We start from the raw sequence: 18,603 nt of genomic DNA on the forward strand, positions 1-18,603 counted from the left end.
CCTGCTTACTGCGCAGATGTATTGCCAGTTACACTACTTGTTACATGCAGCATAGTAAGCAGAAGATACGGGTTTAAGTCTCACTCCAAGTTTATCTAATTATTAAACTAGCTTTAATGTAGCCTGAAAAATCTGGCAAGTTGTTTGGCATTAATTAATAATTGAGCTATTGTATTTGTTGTTATACATATATTATGTATGACAACAAATATACATAACAAACAATATACATATATTATGTATATTGTTTTAATATTCTGGAAGTTCCACTGTTTAACACCTTCAATTATTCAACACTGATATGATGTCACTACATTACACTCTCCCTACACTTGTAATTTATAACAATTCTTTATAAAAATAATATATATTCTAATAAAAAAAAATAAACCAATACTAAGACAAACAAGATCTTGTAAGTTAAAAAAATGCAGAACAAATTAATAATAATGATAATAACTCTCCCATGGTCACCACCTGGTCATGGTGGCAGAGCCCAGTAATTTTACTGATCCATAGGGCAATGCAGGCTGGAGCACAAGCTCCTGGTAGGGACACCCATGCCAGTAAGGTCTATGAGGAGAAATAAAGCTAAGAGTGATTACACCCACATTCTGTGGAGATATTTATTATGGTAATAACCAGATCTAAGTTTGATACCGGCTTGGACGTCGCCCGGGTTAACGAGGTCTGCATTTGTGGGTTAGGCAGAGGCTCACGTTCAAAAAATAGGCCACAGTCTCCCTTGGTTACCGGTGGTGAAAGCAGCACTGGCCCAGACATGGCTAATGCAATGCCCTCGACAGAAGTGAGAAGTCAACCAAGCCTTTGTGTTTGTGGCAATGCACCCACAGACCACACCACAGATGAAATGGACAATAGAAATGAATGAGTTTATCATCTGTACTTACTACACCATCACAAGACTTGAAATAAACATGACAGCATACAGACAACAACTACACTATAGATTCACATGACAATATCCTCACATCACTGTCACCAAACAAAGGATTGTTGATCAAAAAAAACAACCTTATCCCACAAACAACATTTGAACTTATCAAACAACAGATTGCTAATCAAATACACCAACAGACAGAAACATTTAACATTAATGAAGATCATGTGACCTGTCAGGATAATCCAGCAACAAGTACTGATTATAGCACGCACACACAACAACTACCACTAATGATACTAGACACTTCCTCATCCACCACTGATAACATAGATATAGATTTAATTAATATACTCTAACTTATATTTCAGGAAACACTCACTAAATATACAAGTACAGATCCCACACAAAGATCATGAATACCAAAATCAACACGTCAAAGGACGTACAAAAAACACTAAATTATGTAAACATTCACTTACTACCATACTACATCCATTTAATTTCTACACTCTCAGACATTCATACATTAGTTTATGCTGGGGCAGTCACAGCAGTGACACACCATGGACTGAAAATACAATTGCAGACAGATACACACAAAACACAGTTCTATCACAAGCCTGCCTGACAAATAAATGACATTAGACAGCAATTAGGCAGGCTGACACAATACACTAAAAGCAACATAACACCCAAATTAAGGAAACAGCTCAAAAACATTTTCAAGAAAATAAAAACACATACAAAACATGAACATCACAACACACACATTACAGAATACATTGATACACTAAAACAAAAACTTGCTGCCAAAGCACGTAGACTCAAACGATACAAAACATGTACACTACGAAAACAACAAAATAAATTATTTACAAACAATGAAAAACTCTTCTACAGACAAATCAGTACCAAAACAAATACTGATATACAGCACAGTGGCACACCAACAGAAGAACTCACAACTTACTGGTCTTCTCTTCGATCCAGTGCTGTTACACTCAATGCTGATTCTGGCCGGATTGAGTAGAACAAAAACTTGCATAACATACCAACTATGTCCTGTGATGTAATAAACGTACATGACATCCACTACTCTGTTAATAAAACACACAACTGGAAGACACCTGGTGTAGACAACATTCACAATTTCTGGTACAAAAAATTTACATCACTGTACCAAGTACTAGTGAAATACCTAACACACATCATCAATCCACAAGACATGCCAAAATTTCTTACTCAGGGCATCACCTACATGAAACCTAAAAACAACAATACCACAGACCTCACACAATACAGACCAATTACATGTCTTCCAACACTCTACAAATTATTGACATCCTGTATCGCAAACAAAATATACAAACATGTAGAAGAACACAACATTCTTATAGAACAACAAAAAGGTTGCCATAGAAATCACAGGAGATGCAAAGAACAGTTACTCATAGATTCAGTCATTCTACGGCAAGCTCACAAAGAACACAAAAACATACACATGGCATATATAGACTACAGAAAAGCATTCGACAGTGTTCCACACAGTTGGCTGCTACATATCCTACACATGTACAAAATACATCCATCATTCATTGCATTCTTCCAAAACACTATGCACTACTAGAGAATAACACTACATCTCAGGGTTCATAACACTTTCATACAAACAAACCAAATATTCATTAGGCAAGGAATTTTTCAAGGAGATTCCTTGAGTCCTCTCTGGTTCTGATTAGCCCTGAACCCATTATTCAACAACACACAATATGGCTATAATATCAGACATGAAAAAACAACACAGTTTACACTGTCACATCTCATGTACACATGGATGATATAAAACTTTATGCATCCACACAAAAACAACTTCATCAACTCCTACAAATCACACATTCATACACCAAGGACATACAAATGGAATTTGGCCTAGATAAATGCAAAACACTTCACATAGAAAAAGGAGTCCTGAAGAAAGAAGATTTTGCACTTGGAAATGGAGACGTTAATGAATCCATGGAAGAGGGCAAGTTCTACAAGTATTTAGGATTCCAACAGAACATACACAAATAAAGCAAAGATTAATTAAAGAATGCCAAAGTAGGTTAAATGCTATTCTCAGAACACAGTTAAATGCAAAATACACAGTTAAAGCAATAAACCAAAGGTTATTAGTACAATTTTCAAACTAAAAGAAAGGTAACCATGGAAGCAGTTAAATTTATGTCTGTTCAACACCACGTCTGAGGGTGAAAGTCAGTCCTTTTCTCTCTTCTATCCCAGACAAAGACATTCCTTCCTTTGTTAACACCTGAATTCCCAGAATTCCTGACAAGCCTAGATTTAGGGTGTGTTCTTTTATTCCCCCGCGTGAGTGACATCTGTTTAAAAATTCCTGCGGAACGCATTCCTAAATTCCGGTGGGAGTGCACGCCATCAAACGGCAAAAACGGCTGTTTGTAGCAGTAGTTTACAGTGGAAAGCAAAATGGCGTCCTCCATGGCTCAGATAGTTTCGTTTTGGGGTCCATTATGTGGTTTTATGAATGAAAATTTAGAAGTTGTGAAAGTGAAAGTTAGTGCACGCGGTGATGTAAGTGTCTTTTCGAAATTTTTTCGAATGGTAGCCGGCATTCTAATTTTTTTCGTGGCTATTTTGAATGCTCTTTCAACAAATAATCCATTTTATGGTTAAATTTTACAATTAGGACCCTTCTTTTGCCTTTAAAAGCTCATATTTTAGAATTGCAGATTCCTCCATCACCATACTATCGATAGTGCAGGCACCGCCATCTTTCTTTCTTTCACCGTCATTCCTAAATGCCTACAAACAGCAGCGCACTCCCGTAGTAGTGGCAACGCGGACCGACCGCTATTAAAGAACGCATCCATGGAGTTATTGGGGTCCTTTCCAGTAACAGATGTTTGACTGCACCTGCGACACAGTGTGACCTACTTAAATCTGTAATAAATTTAAATTTTTCTAAAAATTTTTTTATTTTTTTCCAGTTTCAGTTATACATTCTTAAAAATATCTCAATATTTTTATGATCATAATTCCTATTAAAAAATTAATAATAATTTGGTGCTTATTTATGTCAAAATTTGAATACAAAAAGTAAAGTGATTACATTAAAAAATTAAAGATTTTATATATTAATTTGTACTATTTAAAAACTTCCTAAAAAACACTACAGTAAAGCATCTTAGCCAGCAGCAGAGTCAATTCAAATAATAAATTATAAAATGTCGACAAGATTGTTATAAACAGAGCAATTTTTCAACTAGAATGTGCTGTGTTCCATACTAGCAGACAGTATGAAAAGCATCAATAGCCAGTACATAGTACAAATAGTTGCTCAGTAAGAAAAATTCTCTATGTTCAGGTGAGAACTTTGGTGACTGGCACAATAAAAACAAATGAAACAAATTGGATCACTATCAGTCACAAATGCTGTGGGTGAAGAGGAACCAATGTAAAAAGCAAATGGGATGGGAATTTTCCCTTTTGTCAGATGCCATCCTTCAATGAATAAACAATATTCTCCCTGTAACATTCTTGTCAAGAAACATGGTACAGAGAAGCACTAATGATAACATTTTGAATGGGGAAAGGTAAAAACAATTGCTAAAAGAGATACCATCTAGCAACTGACACTAAATCCAAAAACGAAATAAAGAAGAAAGTGCAAACAGATATGTATACAAAAGATTTGGAAAATACTATAAATGTGTATATTTAGAAAGAAAAAATAAATAATCAGTAGTATTAAATACTGCTTTTAGTTACTGTTTCATGTTTCCTAAAACAGAATTTTATTTTTAATCATCATATTTGAATACTGGTAGTAATTTTTTTAGAATAAGAGCATTTGTTATAAATAAATAGAAAGTTAATAATTATATTTCAAAAACAAATAATTTAAATGAAAAATAATATTTACAATTAAAAAAATTGGTTTTCATAGATTAATATAACATAACATATCTCTGTAGATAGACATTTTTATAATATTTTCGTGATTATATAAAAATCTTCAGAAATTCTTTCACTAGAGATATAACTTAGCTTAGGAAATAGCATGTTTATTTTATTTTTTTATATCTAAGAAGAATAAATAAAATTCTTACTTAATCAAATCCTTTTCTCTTTCTTCTATTTGAAGCATGCAAGCTGTTAGTTCCATATAGAGATTATTTGCTTTCTCCAATTTTCTTTCGTAATGTTCTCGAACATCTTGTGCGTGTCTAAGTTCTTCTCTTCTTCTGTTAACTAAATCTTCTTCTGCATGCGAGACATGTCTTCCATTATATTTTATCTTTTCCATACATAACTTGACTTCTTCTTTCCATGCAGCCTAAATAAAAAAGCACCCAATTATCATCTAAGCTTTATTTATATGTTAATTTAAATACAATTATTACATCAAATAATTTAATTTATAAACTTTTAAAAATTATATAAATTATAACTAAAAAATTATACAAATATCATTCATACTTGTGTTTTAAAATAAGCTTCTTTCGGCGTACTAAGAATTTCTACTGCCGAAATATCCAAATGCATCAATATATGTCGAAATGAAGGTCTGTTTCTTGGTTTTGCACTCCTGTATATCAATTTCACATCAATAATTATATACAATAAGTTATTATTTTTGACACAAAAATATTTAACTCTAAATTATTAAAACAATAAATCTTAAAGAAGATAATGTTAAAAATGCTAATTTTGAAAAAATTTAAATTTTTGGTTATCTTTGTCCTGTGAGCACTAAGAGTACCTTTTACTAATGAACATTACGGATCTGGTCAGCTTGTGAGTCGTGGGGTCCTGGTTAACCTACCCTACCTGAATAATTCTAGACTAATCTAATCTTGAATTTTATTCCCCAGACTAACCAGTCTTTACCATTTTATCAGTAGATTATTTTTGTAACTGAAAATTTATTATATTAAATAAAACAAACAACAACTAACCCGTTATATATAAAGACCAACAACTGCCGAATTATCGGGCTAGCAAATGGCTATAGTAATATTAATAATTAAAGTTAATTTGGTACTAGAGTTAGGCGTTAGGCGCCATCTCTTGTTAAATTTAATAATTAGAATTTTAATTAAATAATTTAAATAAATTTAGGCTTAACTGGAAGAAAAGAATCGGCCCGAAGCGGGATTCGAACCCGCAACTTCTGCTATCCGTGCAGACACGTTACCAGTTACGCTACCCGGACCTTCGGTCCGATCCTCCCCTTCCAGTTGATATAAGATTACCGTACGACCATCGACGGCTATTACAATGCCGATTCTTTTCTTCCAGTTAAGCCTAAATTTATTTAAATTATTTAATTAAAATTCTAATTATTAAATTTAACAAGAGATGGTGCCTAACGCCTAACTCTAGTACCAAATTAACTTTAATTATTAATATTACTATAGCCATTTGCTAGCCCGATAATTCGGCAGTTGTTGGTCTTTATTAAATAAAACACCACCAGTAATTAGCAAAAATAAAGAAATTTAATAAAAGTCATAATCAGATTGTAGAATTGAATATCAAATATAAGACATTACATACAATTTAAAAAACAATAGAACTCTAACAGTCAAACCTTGGTATTTGATGTTTGATTCTACAACCTGATAATCATTAAAAATAGTAAAAAATGTTTGCTTACTTATTAAATTTCTCCAGTTTTTGCTGAATTACTGGTGTTATTTTATTCAATATCTTATTGCCATCCAGTTTATAAAAATTTATTGTTGGCATGACAATAAGCTTTTAATTATAAACAACTGATGCACACAGTAGTGCTGACATTGATAATCACATGGCCCTCTGTAGAAGAGTCATTGTTTATTGCTGACAGAAAACCATAATTTTTGACTGTCCTAAATGGATAATCAAAAATTTCTGAACTGTGTTGCAGCATTACAATATACTATCTGGTACATCATTTTGCTTTTAAAAGGTCATTATGAAATATATTGATTATAAATAAGTGAAGATAAAGTTTAAAAATTTGAAATTTCTACTTCATAAAGAAAAATCTATATTAAAAAAAAACCTTTGGAGACAGCAAAAGGGTAATTTAAGCTAGTTTTGTTATTGTGAAACTTATAGCTAAACATTGAAAAGTTTTAGTAAAGGTAAATTTCCCAAATAAAGTTAACTATTCAGAGTATTTTGCTATCAGAAAATTCTATTGCAAAAAAAATGAATGAAATTGCAGCTAACATCAGTGATAATCTTGAATTCAAAATACAAAATTCTTGGACATTTTCAATTGTAGTTGATGAAACTATAGATATTACAGGATTGGCAGAAGTGGCCATATTTATTTGTGCTTGTAATAGAAATCTTACTGGCACTGAAGAACTGCTTGATGTTCTCTCTCTTACTAATAGTACTACAGGTAAAGATATTTTTAAGAAAGTCTATGAAAGGGTTTGTAGCTAAATTATTAGCTAAATAAAATGAAATTTTTCCCAATTCACTGTATTATATATCAGGAAGTATTGTGTTTGAAAGTAGCGAAAAATGGCCGTATATGCTAAAATTTGTCAAAAAATGATAAATTTTGTGTGTTGTCGAGGCCCAAATCTATGCAGTTTGCTTCACTACTTTCAGAAAAGGAAAGATATTATATATTACTATATTATACAGTTTTAAAATGCTTTTGAGAACTATGCAGAATTTTTTGAAATCAAAACATTTTCAAAAAAGTCGTCAAAAACGGCTTTCACTCAATAGCAATAGAAAATAATTAAAAAAATAATAAAACCTACTTAAAGCCTGTTACCAGTGAGCTTCGCTGAAAATCGTTACAAACGTTTTCGAACTATAAAGTTCTTCTTCAGGTAACTGACGACCGTTAATCGAATGCAATTCGAATAAAATCCTAATGGAATACGATTCCGAATTCTATCGCTTGGATCGTTGACGTCATCCAGGCATGCGCTCTTACCGGCTGTGTACTATCTTAAGTTCTTGTTTATGAGTGCTTGCCATGCCGTTGACAGGGCGATTTCGTCCTTATTGTTGATGTAGTTATCTTCCTTGAGATTAGCCTTATATATGCACAGAGCTTCTAGCCATCTAAGATGGTTTACGCATTGAGTTGTGTGAATTATTTTGGCTTGATTGAGAAAAGGTTCTATTTCCGGATCCGAGGCATAGATAGCAAGAGCGGTGGTGGACCTCGTGTGTAATATATCACTCTCGTGTTCTTTTAGTCTTACTTCCAGGGAGCGCTTCGTGGATCCTACATAGATTAGACTTCTGTCTGTTCTATGGTCCATAATCGGGATGGAGTACACGCCCGGAAGTCGTTCCTTTTTGGAAATGTCTTTACCGTTCTTTAATATATCCGAAATTGTAGCGCATCTTCTATAGGCTATGCGTATATTCTTTTTCTTAGCTATTGATCTGTATATTGCTTCAAGATATGGATTATATGTGACCGGTATGAAATTAGGTCTAACCTCCTCGTGAAGCTGGTTAGGTTGTGGATCTTGTCTATTGTGTTTGCAGATCAATTTACTTGCAATCCCTTGGTAACCATGTTTCTCGGCTATGTGATGTATACGATTCAGTTCGGCTTGTAAAGAGCTCTGGGATGACGAGTGTGTATAAGCCCTCTTAATTAAAGCGTTAAATGCTGCTGTTTTATATTGCGGCGGGTCGCAGGATCCTGCCGGTATATAGAGATGTTCGGCTTCTGGTTTACGGTAGACCTCTGTGTGGATGGACGTTTGGTCGATTTTGATGTTGATGTCGAGGAAATGTGCTTCCGTAACGTGTGCTTGGTCTATCTCTAGGGTCATGCCATAAGGATTATCATTGAATGCCCCGACAAACTCTGATATGTCTGGTTTCCGTCTCCACAGGATGAGAATATCATCTATGTATCTTTTATATAGTAAGATGTTCGGTGAATACTTCGCGATGATCTTAGATTCCAATTGCCTCACCACCATCTCACATAGATCTCCTGCGATGGGGCTGCCCATCGGGACCCCTCTACCTTGGGCATATGTGACCCCCTTGAATTGGAAAAAGGAGTTATAACATAATAGATGCGCCAATTCTAAAACCTCACTCAATGCACCAGGGCTCCCATTAATGCCATAGATGGCTTACAAGCGAAAGTCAAAAGATTTTCCAACATGAAGTTAGCTAAACGCCTTGGATTAAGGAATATCGTAATAGATTCTCCGGACAGTCCTAGGATCTTCGCCTTCGCGAAGACCCACAAACCGGGTCAACAGTTAAGACCCGTTATTGACAAAGCGAGAGCTCCAACCATTGAACTGGAGAGACGCGCACATAAGCTACTATCGAACGACTTGGAAGGATACCCATATGCTCTGACGAACCCAGCGGAACTATTATCCAAACTCGGAAAGTTACCAGCATCTCCCGGCTTCATAACAGTGTTGGACTTTAAGTCGTTACACCCGTCAATCAAACTACCGCCGGTATTTTGCGCCCTTAGAGACAAACTCTTTAACATCGTAAATGACAGCTCTCTGCATCAACAGGTTTTAGAATTGGCGCATCTATTATGTTATAACTCCTTTTTCCAATTCAAGGGGGTCACATATGCCCAAGGTAGAGGGGTCCCGATGGGCAGCCCCATCGCAGGAGATCTATGTGAGATGGTGGTGAGGCAATTGGAATCTAAGATCATCGCGAAGTATTCACCGAACATCTTACTATATAAAAGATACATAGATGATATTCTCATCCTGTGGAGACGGAAACCAGACATATCAGAGTTTGTCGGGGCATTCAATGATAATCCTTATGGCATGACCCTAGAGATAGACCAAGCACACGTTACGGAAGCACATTTCCTCGACATCAACATCAAAATCGACCAAACGTCCATCCACACAGAGGTCTACCGTAAACCAGAAGCCGAACATCTCTATATACCGGCAGGATCCTGCGACCCGCCGCAATATAAAACAGCAGCATTTAACGCTTTAATTAAGAGGGCTTATACACACTCGTCATCCCAGAGCTCTTTACAAGCCGAACTGAATCGTATACATCACATAGCCGAGAAACATGGTTACCAAGGGATTGCAAGTAAATTGATCTGCAAACACAATAGACAAGATCCACAACCTAACCAGCTTCACGAGGAGGTTAGACCTAATTTCATACCGGTCACATATAATCCATATCTTGAAGCAATATACAGATCAATAGCTAAGAAAAAGAATATACGCATAGCCTATAGAAGATGCGCTACAATTTCGGATATATTAAAGAACGGTAAAGACATTTCCAAAAAGGAACGACTTCCGGGCGTGTACTCCATCCCGATTATGGACCATAGAACAGACAGAAGTCTAATCTATGTAGGATCCACGAAGCGCTCCCTGGAAGTAAGACTAAAAGAACACGAGAGTGATATTTTACACACGAGGTCCACCACCGCTCTTGCTATCTATGCCTCGGATCCGGAAATAGAACCTTTTCTCAATCAAGCCAAAATAATTCACACAACTCAATGCGTAAACCATCTTAGATGGCTAGAAGCTCTGTGCATATATAAGGCTAATCTCAAGGAAGATAACTACATCAACAATAAGGACGAAATCGCCCTGTCAACGGCATGGCAAGCACTCATAAACAAGAACTTAAGATAGTACACAGCCGGTAAGAGCGCATGCCTGGATGACGTCAACGATCCAAGCGATAGAATTCGGAATCGTATTCCATTAGGATTTTATTCGAATTGCATTCGATTAACGGTCGTCAGTTACCTGAAGAAGAACTTTATAGTTCGAAAACGTTTGTAACGATTTTCAGCGAAGCTCACTGGTAACAGGCTTTAAGTAGGTTTTATTAGTTTAATCCGGTGTAGTAGCAGTTGTCCCGAATTAAAAAAATAAAATAAAATACAAAACAATGAACACTTTAATTGTGTATATTGAATATTGAGTAATTGGTTTAGCAAGTTATTAATGCAATGTCATCTTCATCTTATAAAAACTTTACAAAAAGTTCAATCTCTTTATAAATAATATATTTTCTTATATCGTTTTCCATTTTTGTTTTAGCCCTTTAAACAGAAAGCATTTCTACGTATTATTCCGGGCTATTAAAATTACACTGTGTTTTAATTACGTATTAATTACGACAGATATGTTAATTCATTACACTAAAAATACTTTCTACATAACATTTTTAGAGCTAAACTATTCATAAATAAATATATGATAAATAAAAATATATAAAAAATAAATTAACTTTAGATCAGCCTTTGAGATATAATATACAATATATATTAATTTAAATATTGATAATTTATCATTGTAAATTAATTAAAAGCAAAATATATAATTAAAAATTTCATAATTTTTTTAAGAGCCACATTTTATATATGATATAATTTGTAATATTTGGATTCATAAGTAAAAATGCTAGTTTTTTTGATAACATACCAACATTGTTTCATTAAAAGCTTAAATCCATTTGGGCAAGTAGAAGGAAGAGGAAGATGAAGACTGTTGCTTCCTACTCCCCATATAACTGCTGATGAATCTACATCTTTATACGGAACCTCACATGTAAGAAGCTCCCATACCACAACTCCAAAAGACCTTAAACAAACAATTTTTTAGAAATTATTGTTTTTTAAATATCCAAAAGACCTAAAATTAAAAAATATATAGTTATATTTTTTAATAATTTGTTTAATTCAATTTACTTATTTGACTAAAAATATATATTACCATATATCAACCTTTTCTGAACATGGTTCATTACGAATTATTTCAGGAGCCATCCAGGCTACAGTTCCGGCAAAAGACATTTTAGTACTAATTTCATTCCACTGACGACTGGTACCAAAATCTGATATTTTCAGAATTTCATTTGAGCTAATAAGCACACTAAAAGTAAAATACTTGTAAGTTTCTTCATCTGTATTAGTACAAACATTATTATTTATAATATTTTAACCAAAATTTCTTTCATTAGAATAATTTTTTATTAAATACATTGAAAAAACAAATTTATTTACACAAACAATTAGATTATTAATTCATATTATTGTTTACAAAAAAATAAATTAAAACTTTGCATTTTTATTTCATTCAGTATGAAATTAGTATAAATAATTTTACATATGATTTCAGATGAAGTATCTTTAGATTAAACTCCATAATTTAATTAATAGCTTTAGATTTACAGGATGTCCATAATTTATTCACCTAATTAAGAAACTTTATAGAGAAAAAATATAACAGATATCAAAAACAATTAACTATACATTGTTTGTTAACGAAAGTTTTTTCTTACAAACCTTTAGAATCATACTCCTTTTATGACTCCAGACATTTTTTTAACATCTCCTCTGATGCTGTATTCTTAGCCCGGGTAATCCTGTTCCATATATCCTTCATGTGATACTTATCTTTATTGCACACTTTGTCCTTAATAGAGTGCTACAGAAAGAAACCAAAGAAGATGATGTCAGGGAACCTTGGTATCCATGTAATTGGTCCATCTTGATCAATCCAAGGATTTGGGGATTTCTTGCTAAAGAATTTGCCATGAGAAAACTTTTAAAGTTAACAATCTGTAGTTAACTGTTTTTCAATATCTGTAATAATTTCTTCTCTATTTAGTTTCTACATCAGATGAATAAATTATAGACACTCTGTATTTGGTTATTTTTGGACTTTCTTTGTTTATCTAGTTTTAAATTAATTATTTTATTATATCCTGTTAAGCTTTATACAAGGTGTATCAGAATGACGTTTTAAAATTTTGGGAATTGTAGAGGATAAAATTTTGAATGTTTTGATATAAGGAACCCATAGCCGGAAATGTGATATAAAGTTTCTACAGCACTTTGCACTTTGTGGTCGATATGCTGAATGAAACAGCAGAATACAGTATTTATGAGAAGTTTTATTGACAAAACAGAGTACAATCAAACTGTACATCGAATCAGTGGCTGCACTACTTTAGAGTAAATGTTCAATGTGACGACTACCAACTTCCTTACACCGTGTGCAACGACAAACCGTGTTTTGTCCGACTCTCTGTAAGATGCCACGCTCCCCTCTGATGGTATTAAATGCTGTAAAGATGCACTCTGTAAGCTTATAAACTGTTCCTACAGGTGTTGAGTACACATGGGACTTTACATAACCCCAAAGGAAGAAGTCAAGAAAAATAACATGACATCGATGAACGGAAGGGTAGCTACCAAAGTTAAGGGCGGTCGAGCACTTCCTACCACTATAGAAACTTTATATCACATTTCCGGCTATGGGTTCCTTATATCAAAACGTTCAAAATTTCATCCTCTACAATCTCCCAAATTTTTAAAACATCATTCTGATACACCCTGTATATCATACTGTAATTTATCATATGATTTGTAAAATATAAAATGTATCTAATTCTAAAGTTAAAATACTTGAATATAAAACAATGTATTTTAATCTATAAGATTAAAAATCATTGCTAGATTAATTGATTATTCTCAGTATTAGTATTCAGTTTAATTAGTTATAGTCTTAGTTATTATTTTACATCCAAACTTTTGTCTATTTTATATTTGCTATTTCACTTCATAAAATTTTCATTGCATGGGCTCTAATAATTCTAATTACAGAACTTTCTTTTCACTATAATTATTAACTTATATTTGAATTATACTTACTTTGGTGATTTCAAATCTCTATGAATGATTTTGTGGGAATGTAAGTAATTCATTCCTGAGGCAATTTGTTTGCTCCATTCTACTACAACAGCAGGTGGAACTTCTCTTCCCTGTCTAAGTACTTCATATAATGGTCCATAGGGACAATATTCCATCACAATACAATAACATGGTGCCTGAGTGCAAACACCTCTGTAAAAATACAAAAAAATTATATATATATAAATAAATTTTTAATATATATATATATACACTGTATATATATTTATCAATCAATAAGAGTTTTTTTTCAAAGACAGCTGAAAAATTTCAAATCTTAAACTCATTTTGAAATTAACTGAATTTATGGTAGATAAACAGATCTAAATTTACTTCATAAATTTTAATAAGAAATGATGTTCAACAATAATGATACTTGTTTATTTTTCTTTATAATTACTTTATTACAGCACTTTAATATATTTATATTTTTTATAATTATTTTGTTATTTTTGATTACATTTGCTGTATATCATATTGGCCCAAATATAAGTCAACTCCCAATTTTGGTATCCTTGCTTTGTGAAAAAGTTTGACTCATATACATACATACAGATCTTATTTTATTAAATATAAGACTTTTTATTATTAATTTTATTTGCATTTAGAAAAATTAGAAATATCATTGAAACAATACTTTATCACTTTCATTGTTATCATTCCTGTTTTCTATATCATTACCATAGTGCTCTTCAGCCTTCACAAACATTCCTTTGTTCTGTCTGAGTTGTTAGTAATACGACATTAATTAAAGCCATTTGTGATTATGTCTTTACCAACTATCTTTCATAACTGTAACTTTTAAAAGAACTTGTTGTACTGTTGTTGTAACTTTTAGTAAAAGGCTCCCTTGCATACAGCTTATGTATTCCAGAAAGCGTACTTGCAGTTTTATGACTATTGATATCAAAACCAAAACTGTGTTTCATTTTCACTGTCTTCTTTTTTTTTTATTTTTTTTTTAATAATTGTCTAAAACATTTTGTTATAAAATTTAAACCTATAATAATATTGAATATATAAATATCATTCCAAATACAATTCCTGTACACAATTTGCAAGCTGTGGACTGCAACATAACAGGTCACAACTTGGCTACCATTTAGCATTGCTAAACAACTGCTGCACCAAATTTTAGTGTCAAGTTAACTCTGTGAGACATGTACCACATACAGTTATAAAAATATTCACATTGATTAATAAAACAAACATACCAGTGAGCCTGTTACCGGTGTGCGTCTCCAACAAACAAAAATAGACCATTACAAACATTTTTGGACCTCTTAGGTTCTTCCTCGGGTAACGTATAACTCCCGACCAAATGCAATTCAAATCAAATTTAATTGGAACACCGGTCGTAACTCGTTCACGTGCGTATCGATAACGACTTTCGGACATGTGCCCTTTAAGTGCTGTAGATTATCATAGATTCTTGTCTAAGAGCGCTTGCCAGGCTGTTACCTGAGGAAGAACCTAAACGTTTGTAACGGTCTATTTTTGTTTGTTGGAGACGCACACTGGTATGTTTGTTTTAATTTACTCCGCTGTAATAATACTGTTTTTGAATTGATTAATATTTGGCCTAACATGATATTTCAATTAGGTCTTATTGAAAACAGTATTATTATTGAAGACAACAATCTTTAAAGCAGAAAATTTCAATAAAGTACTGTTTTTGATCATCTTAGTTGACCTCATCACATTCATCATGTTTAAATTAAAGAATAATAAATAGGCAGTTATATTCTATAATGTTGCATGCTAAATAAACTCGAGCACAGTGTAAATTGAAAAAAGTTTGTTTTAATTTTCTGCTGAATTAATGATCATCATCATCAATTGAGTCATCCAGTTTGTCTTTCCTTGTCCTTCTTAGTATTATTTGTATTATTTAAAACAAATTTTTAAAATATCAATAATTAATTTTCTGTTAGTAATGTTATGTAAGTAAGAGATACTAAGTTATCATAATTATGCAAGTCTAGTTGGTTGTCATTGAATTATTGTTTACAGGATACTTGAAGAGCAATAATGATGCAGTTGCTTCACTGGATAATCACTGTATATATACTTGGAAAATATAAAAGGCTAATATGTGAATAGTACACATCCAATACAACAGCTGTGTAATTACACTTTAAATACACTTCAAGGAATAATGAGATTAATTCATTTGTATTAGTGATCTTTCAAACAGCAATTTTTTAAAGCAGAATGTTACTTTTCTTATAAGTTTTGAATTACAATTATTATATACATTAAACTTACATAACTATATTCTTACAATGTAGAGTATAATTTATTCATTACAAAATTAAAGACTAAATTTACATAATTATATATCAATATTTTGTTAAACAAATGAATTTTTCATTTATTTAATATATTTTGTTTAAAAGAATTAATAGATAAAATATACTTGTAAATACTAAAAAGAAAAATAATGAACTGCAAACAGGTTAGCAGACTTTAATGTATACACATATTCTAAACAAATAATCTATAAAAACATGTGAATGATAATTTAGAAGTGAAACATATTTTTCCAATGTTGTAAAATTTATAATTAAATATTTTAATTAAAAAGCAAAATGTTTTTGTAGAACAACACAGTTTTTCATATTTAAAAAAAACAGAGCATTAGAATATTAAAACATTTCAATATTCAGATGAATTACAACAGTATAATCCAATATTCTGATAATAAATGTACTACACCTTTAACAAATCCAGTAGGAAGTCTTTAATAGCATAAAAACGTTTTCGGCTGCATTAAATCAGCCTTTGTCAGTTAAACGAATAGTAATAACGAACGAAATTCGAAATTACAAAAAAAAGGCATTCAAATTTACAAAAAACCGTGACTGCGCATAGACGGGTCTAAGCTACAAACATAATAAAAGAAGAAATTAATAAGCGGCATTAAATACAAGAATGTGATGAGACCGTAGAAGGTTCCATCTCTTTCCCGTGCCAAAGCGTAACGTTATTAGACAAGTGACTTCCAGGCAGATGATAGGCCATCCGCATCTCGGTGGTTAATGCAAAGAGTAGATAACTGCGCTTTATGTATCTCTTCTAAAAAACTTTAAGTTAAAAACCAAGTAGAAAAAACTACTCTTTAAAATCCGACTTCGAGTGAGTTAAGAAAACAAATAAACAGAAACGAAAAGATGCTATACTTTTTTCATAATTTTATTGGTTCTATTCCCCAAATGCATTTCGCCAAGCCTCATCAGTGGGTAGTTACTACCCACTGATGAGGCTTGGCGAAATGCATTTGGGGAATAGAACCAATAAAATTATGAAAAAAGTATAGCATCTTTTCGTTTCTGTTTATTTGTTTTCTTAACTCACTCGAAGTCGGATTTTAAAGAGTAGTTTTTTCTACTTGGTTTTTAACTTAAAGTTTTTTAGAATTGAAAATTTTACCGATCCCATGGGCTTTTTAAATTATTATGTATCTCTATTTTCTCCAAGTATTTGACAGCCTGCCTAGATCGAGTGGCTCTTATGATGGAGGCCTTATCCCAGTGCACCGTTATATCATGTTGTCTAGCAAAGGTCGCTAGGACCGTGCTGTCACTGCCACTGTTTACCGAGTATTTATACTCTGTTAAACCAGTGGCAGTGACCCCCCACGGTCCGATAAAAGATTCACCGTTTTAACACCAACCTTGTGTGCGTAGGCACCACATTACGTAGCCTGAAATAGAGGATAGAAGAGTATTTATGCTCTTTTATAAAATACTCGGTAAACAGTGGCAGTGACAGAACGGTCCTAGCGACCTTTGCTAGACAACATGATATAACGGTGCACTGGGATAAGGCCTCCATCATAAGAGCCACTCGATCTAGGCAGGCTGTCAAATACTTGGAGAAAATAGAGATACATAAAGCGCAGTTATCTACTCTTTGCATTAACCACCGAGATGCGGATGGTCTATCATCTGCCTGGAAGTCACTTGTCTAATAACGTTACGCTTTGGCACGGGAAAGAGATGGAACCTTCTACGGTCTCATCATGTTCTTGTATTTATTGCCGCTTATTAATTTCTTCTTTTATTATGTTTGTAGCTTAGACCCGTCTATGCGCAGTCACGGTTTTTTGTAAATTTGAATGCCTTTTTTTTGTAATTTCGAATTTCGTTCGTTATTACTATTCGTTTAACTGACGAAGACTGATTAACGCAGCCGAAAACGTTTTTATGCTATTAAAGACTTCCTACTGGATTTGTTAAAGGTGTAGTATGTTTGATTTGTCTTCCAGTAAACGTTTTCTCATTTGTTTTATTCTGATAACTTTTATTCTGTTCTCTCTAGTTTGAAGTAATATTTGCTTTTTAATTAAAAATAGTTTATTATAAATTTTTGCAACATTGGTTTAAAAACATTTTACTTTCAAGCTATATTTTATTGCAGGCAGACAAAAAACTCGAGTCTTTAATAGTTTTATACAATACTATTACAATAGTCTTATACAATGCAACATACAGTCTTTAATAAAAAATGAAAAACTTACTTTGATGCAACAATATGAGGATGTCTCAATTTCCTTAAATGCTTTATATCTGTTTCCGATTTATCTCTTACTTTCTTAACTGCAACCAATTCATTGTTTAATGTACCAAGAAAAACTGCACCTTGAGCACCACTACCAAGCCACTGCAAATCTCTAATACTTTCAAAAGGAATTTCCCAGTCATCTAATTAAAATAAAAGTTATATATAGCTATTTATTTAAGATTATATGATAATAAAAATAACATATATATTAAATATAAAAAATAATCTAAAAATATTTTAAAATATACATTAAAATGAATTTATCTTTATTAAAACATTTTGTATTGTAAAGTACATGTACTGTACATATACTCCTAAAAACATTTTAAATTATCACTGCTTATCTTAAAAAACCAAATTGCCTTATATTTAAAGAATGGCTAATGAATACTTTGAA

The 18,603-nt window shown here is 32.6% G+C and overlaps 1 protein-coding gene and 1 long non-coding RNA gene across 4 annotated transcripts in view; one reads left to right on the forward strand and one right to left on the reverse strand.

Annotated features, from left to right (window-relative positions):
* LOC136980201 (mitogen-activated protein kinase kinase kinase 13-A-like) overlaps nucleotides 1–18,603 on the reverse strand; it is an 81,406-nt gene that overhangs the window by 21,649 nt on the left and 41,154 nt on the right. For all 3 annotated transcript variants that reach the window (XM_067276285.1, XM_067276292.1, XM_067276276.1), the window contains exons 5-10: nucleotides 18,163–18,346; nucleotides 13,602–13,793; nucleotides 11,659–11,817; nucleotides 11,368–11,526; nucleotides 5,405–5,513; nucleotides 5,035–5,261 (exon numbers count right to left, since the gene is read on the reverse strand). In XM_067276285.1, the coding sequence (XP_067132386.1) occupies nucleotides 5,035–5,261; nucleotides 5,405–5,513; nucleotides 11,368–11,526; nucleotides 11,659–11,817; nucleotides 13,602–13,793; nucleotides 18,163–18,346 (1,030 nt within the window). The remainder of the gene's footprint in view (nucleotides 1–5,034; nucleotides 5,262–5,404; nucleotides 5,514–11,367; nucleotides 11,527–11,658; nucleotides 11,818–13,601; nucleotides 13,794–18,162; nucleotides 18,347–18,603) is intronic.
* LOC136980332 (uncharacterized) lies at nucleotides 7,124–11,926 on the forward strand. The gene is made up of 3 exons (XR_010881542.1): nucleotides 7,124–7,322; nucleotides 11,388–11,493; nucleotides 11,705–11,926. It is a non-coding gene; the product is annotated as an uncharacterized lncRNA (long non-coding RNA).

The sequence above is a fragment of the Centruroides vittatus genome, unplaced genomic scaffold, assembly GCF_030686945.1.
Source record: "Centruroides vittatus isolate TY-2023 unplaced genomic scaffold, ASM3068694v2 contig_1159, whole genome shotgun sequence".
Lineage (NCBI taxonomy): Eukaryota > Metazoa > Arthropoda > Arachnida > Scorpiones > Buthidae > Centruroides > Centruroides vittatus.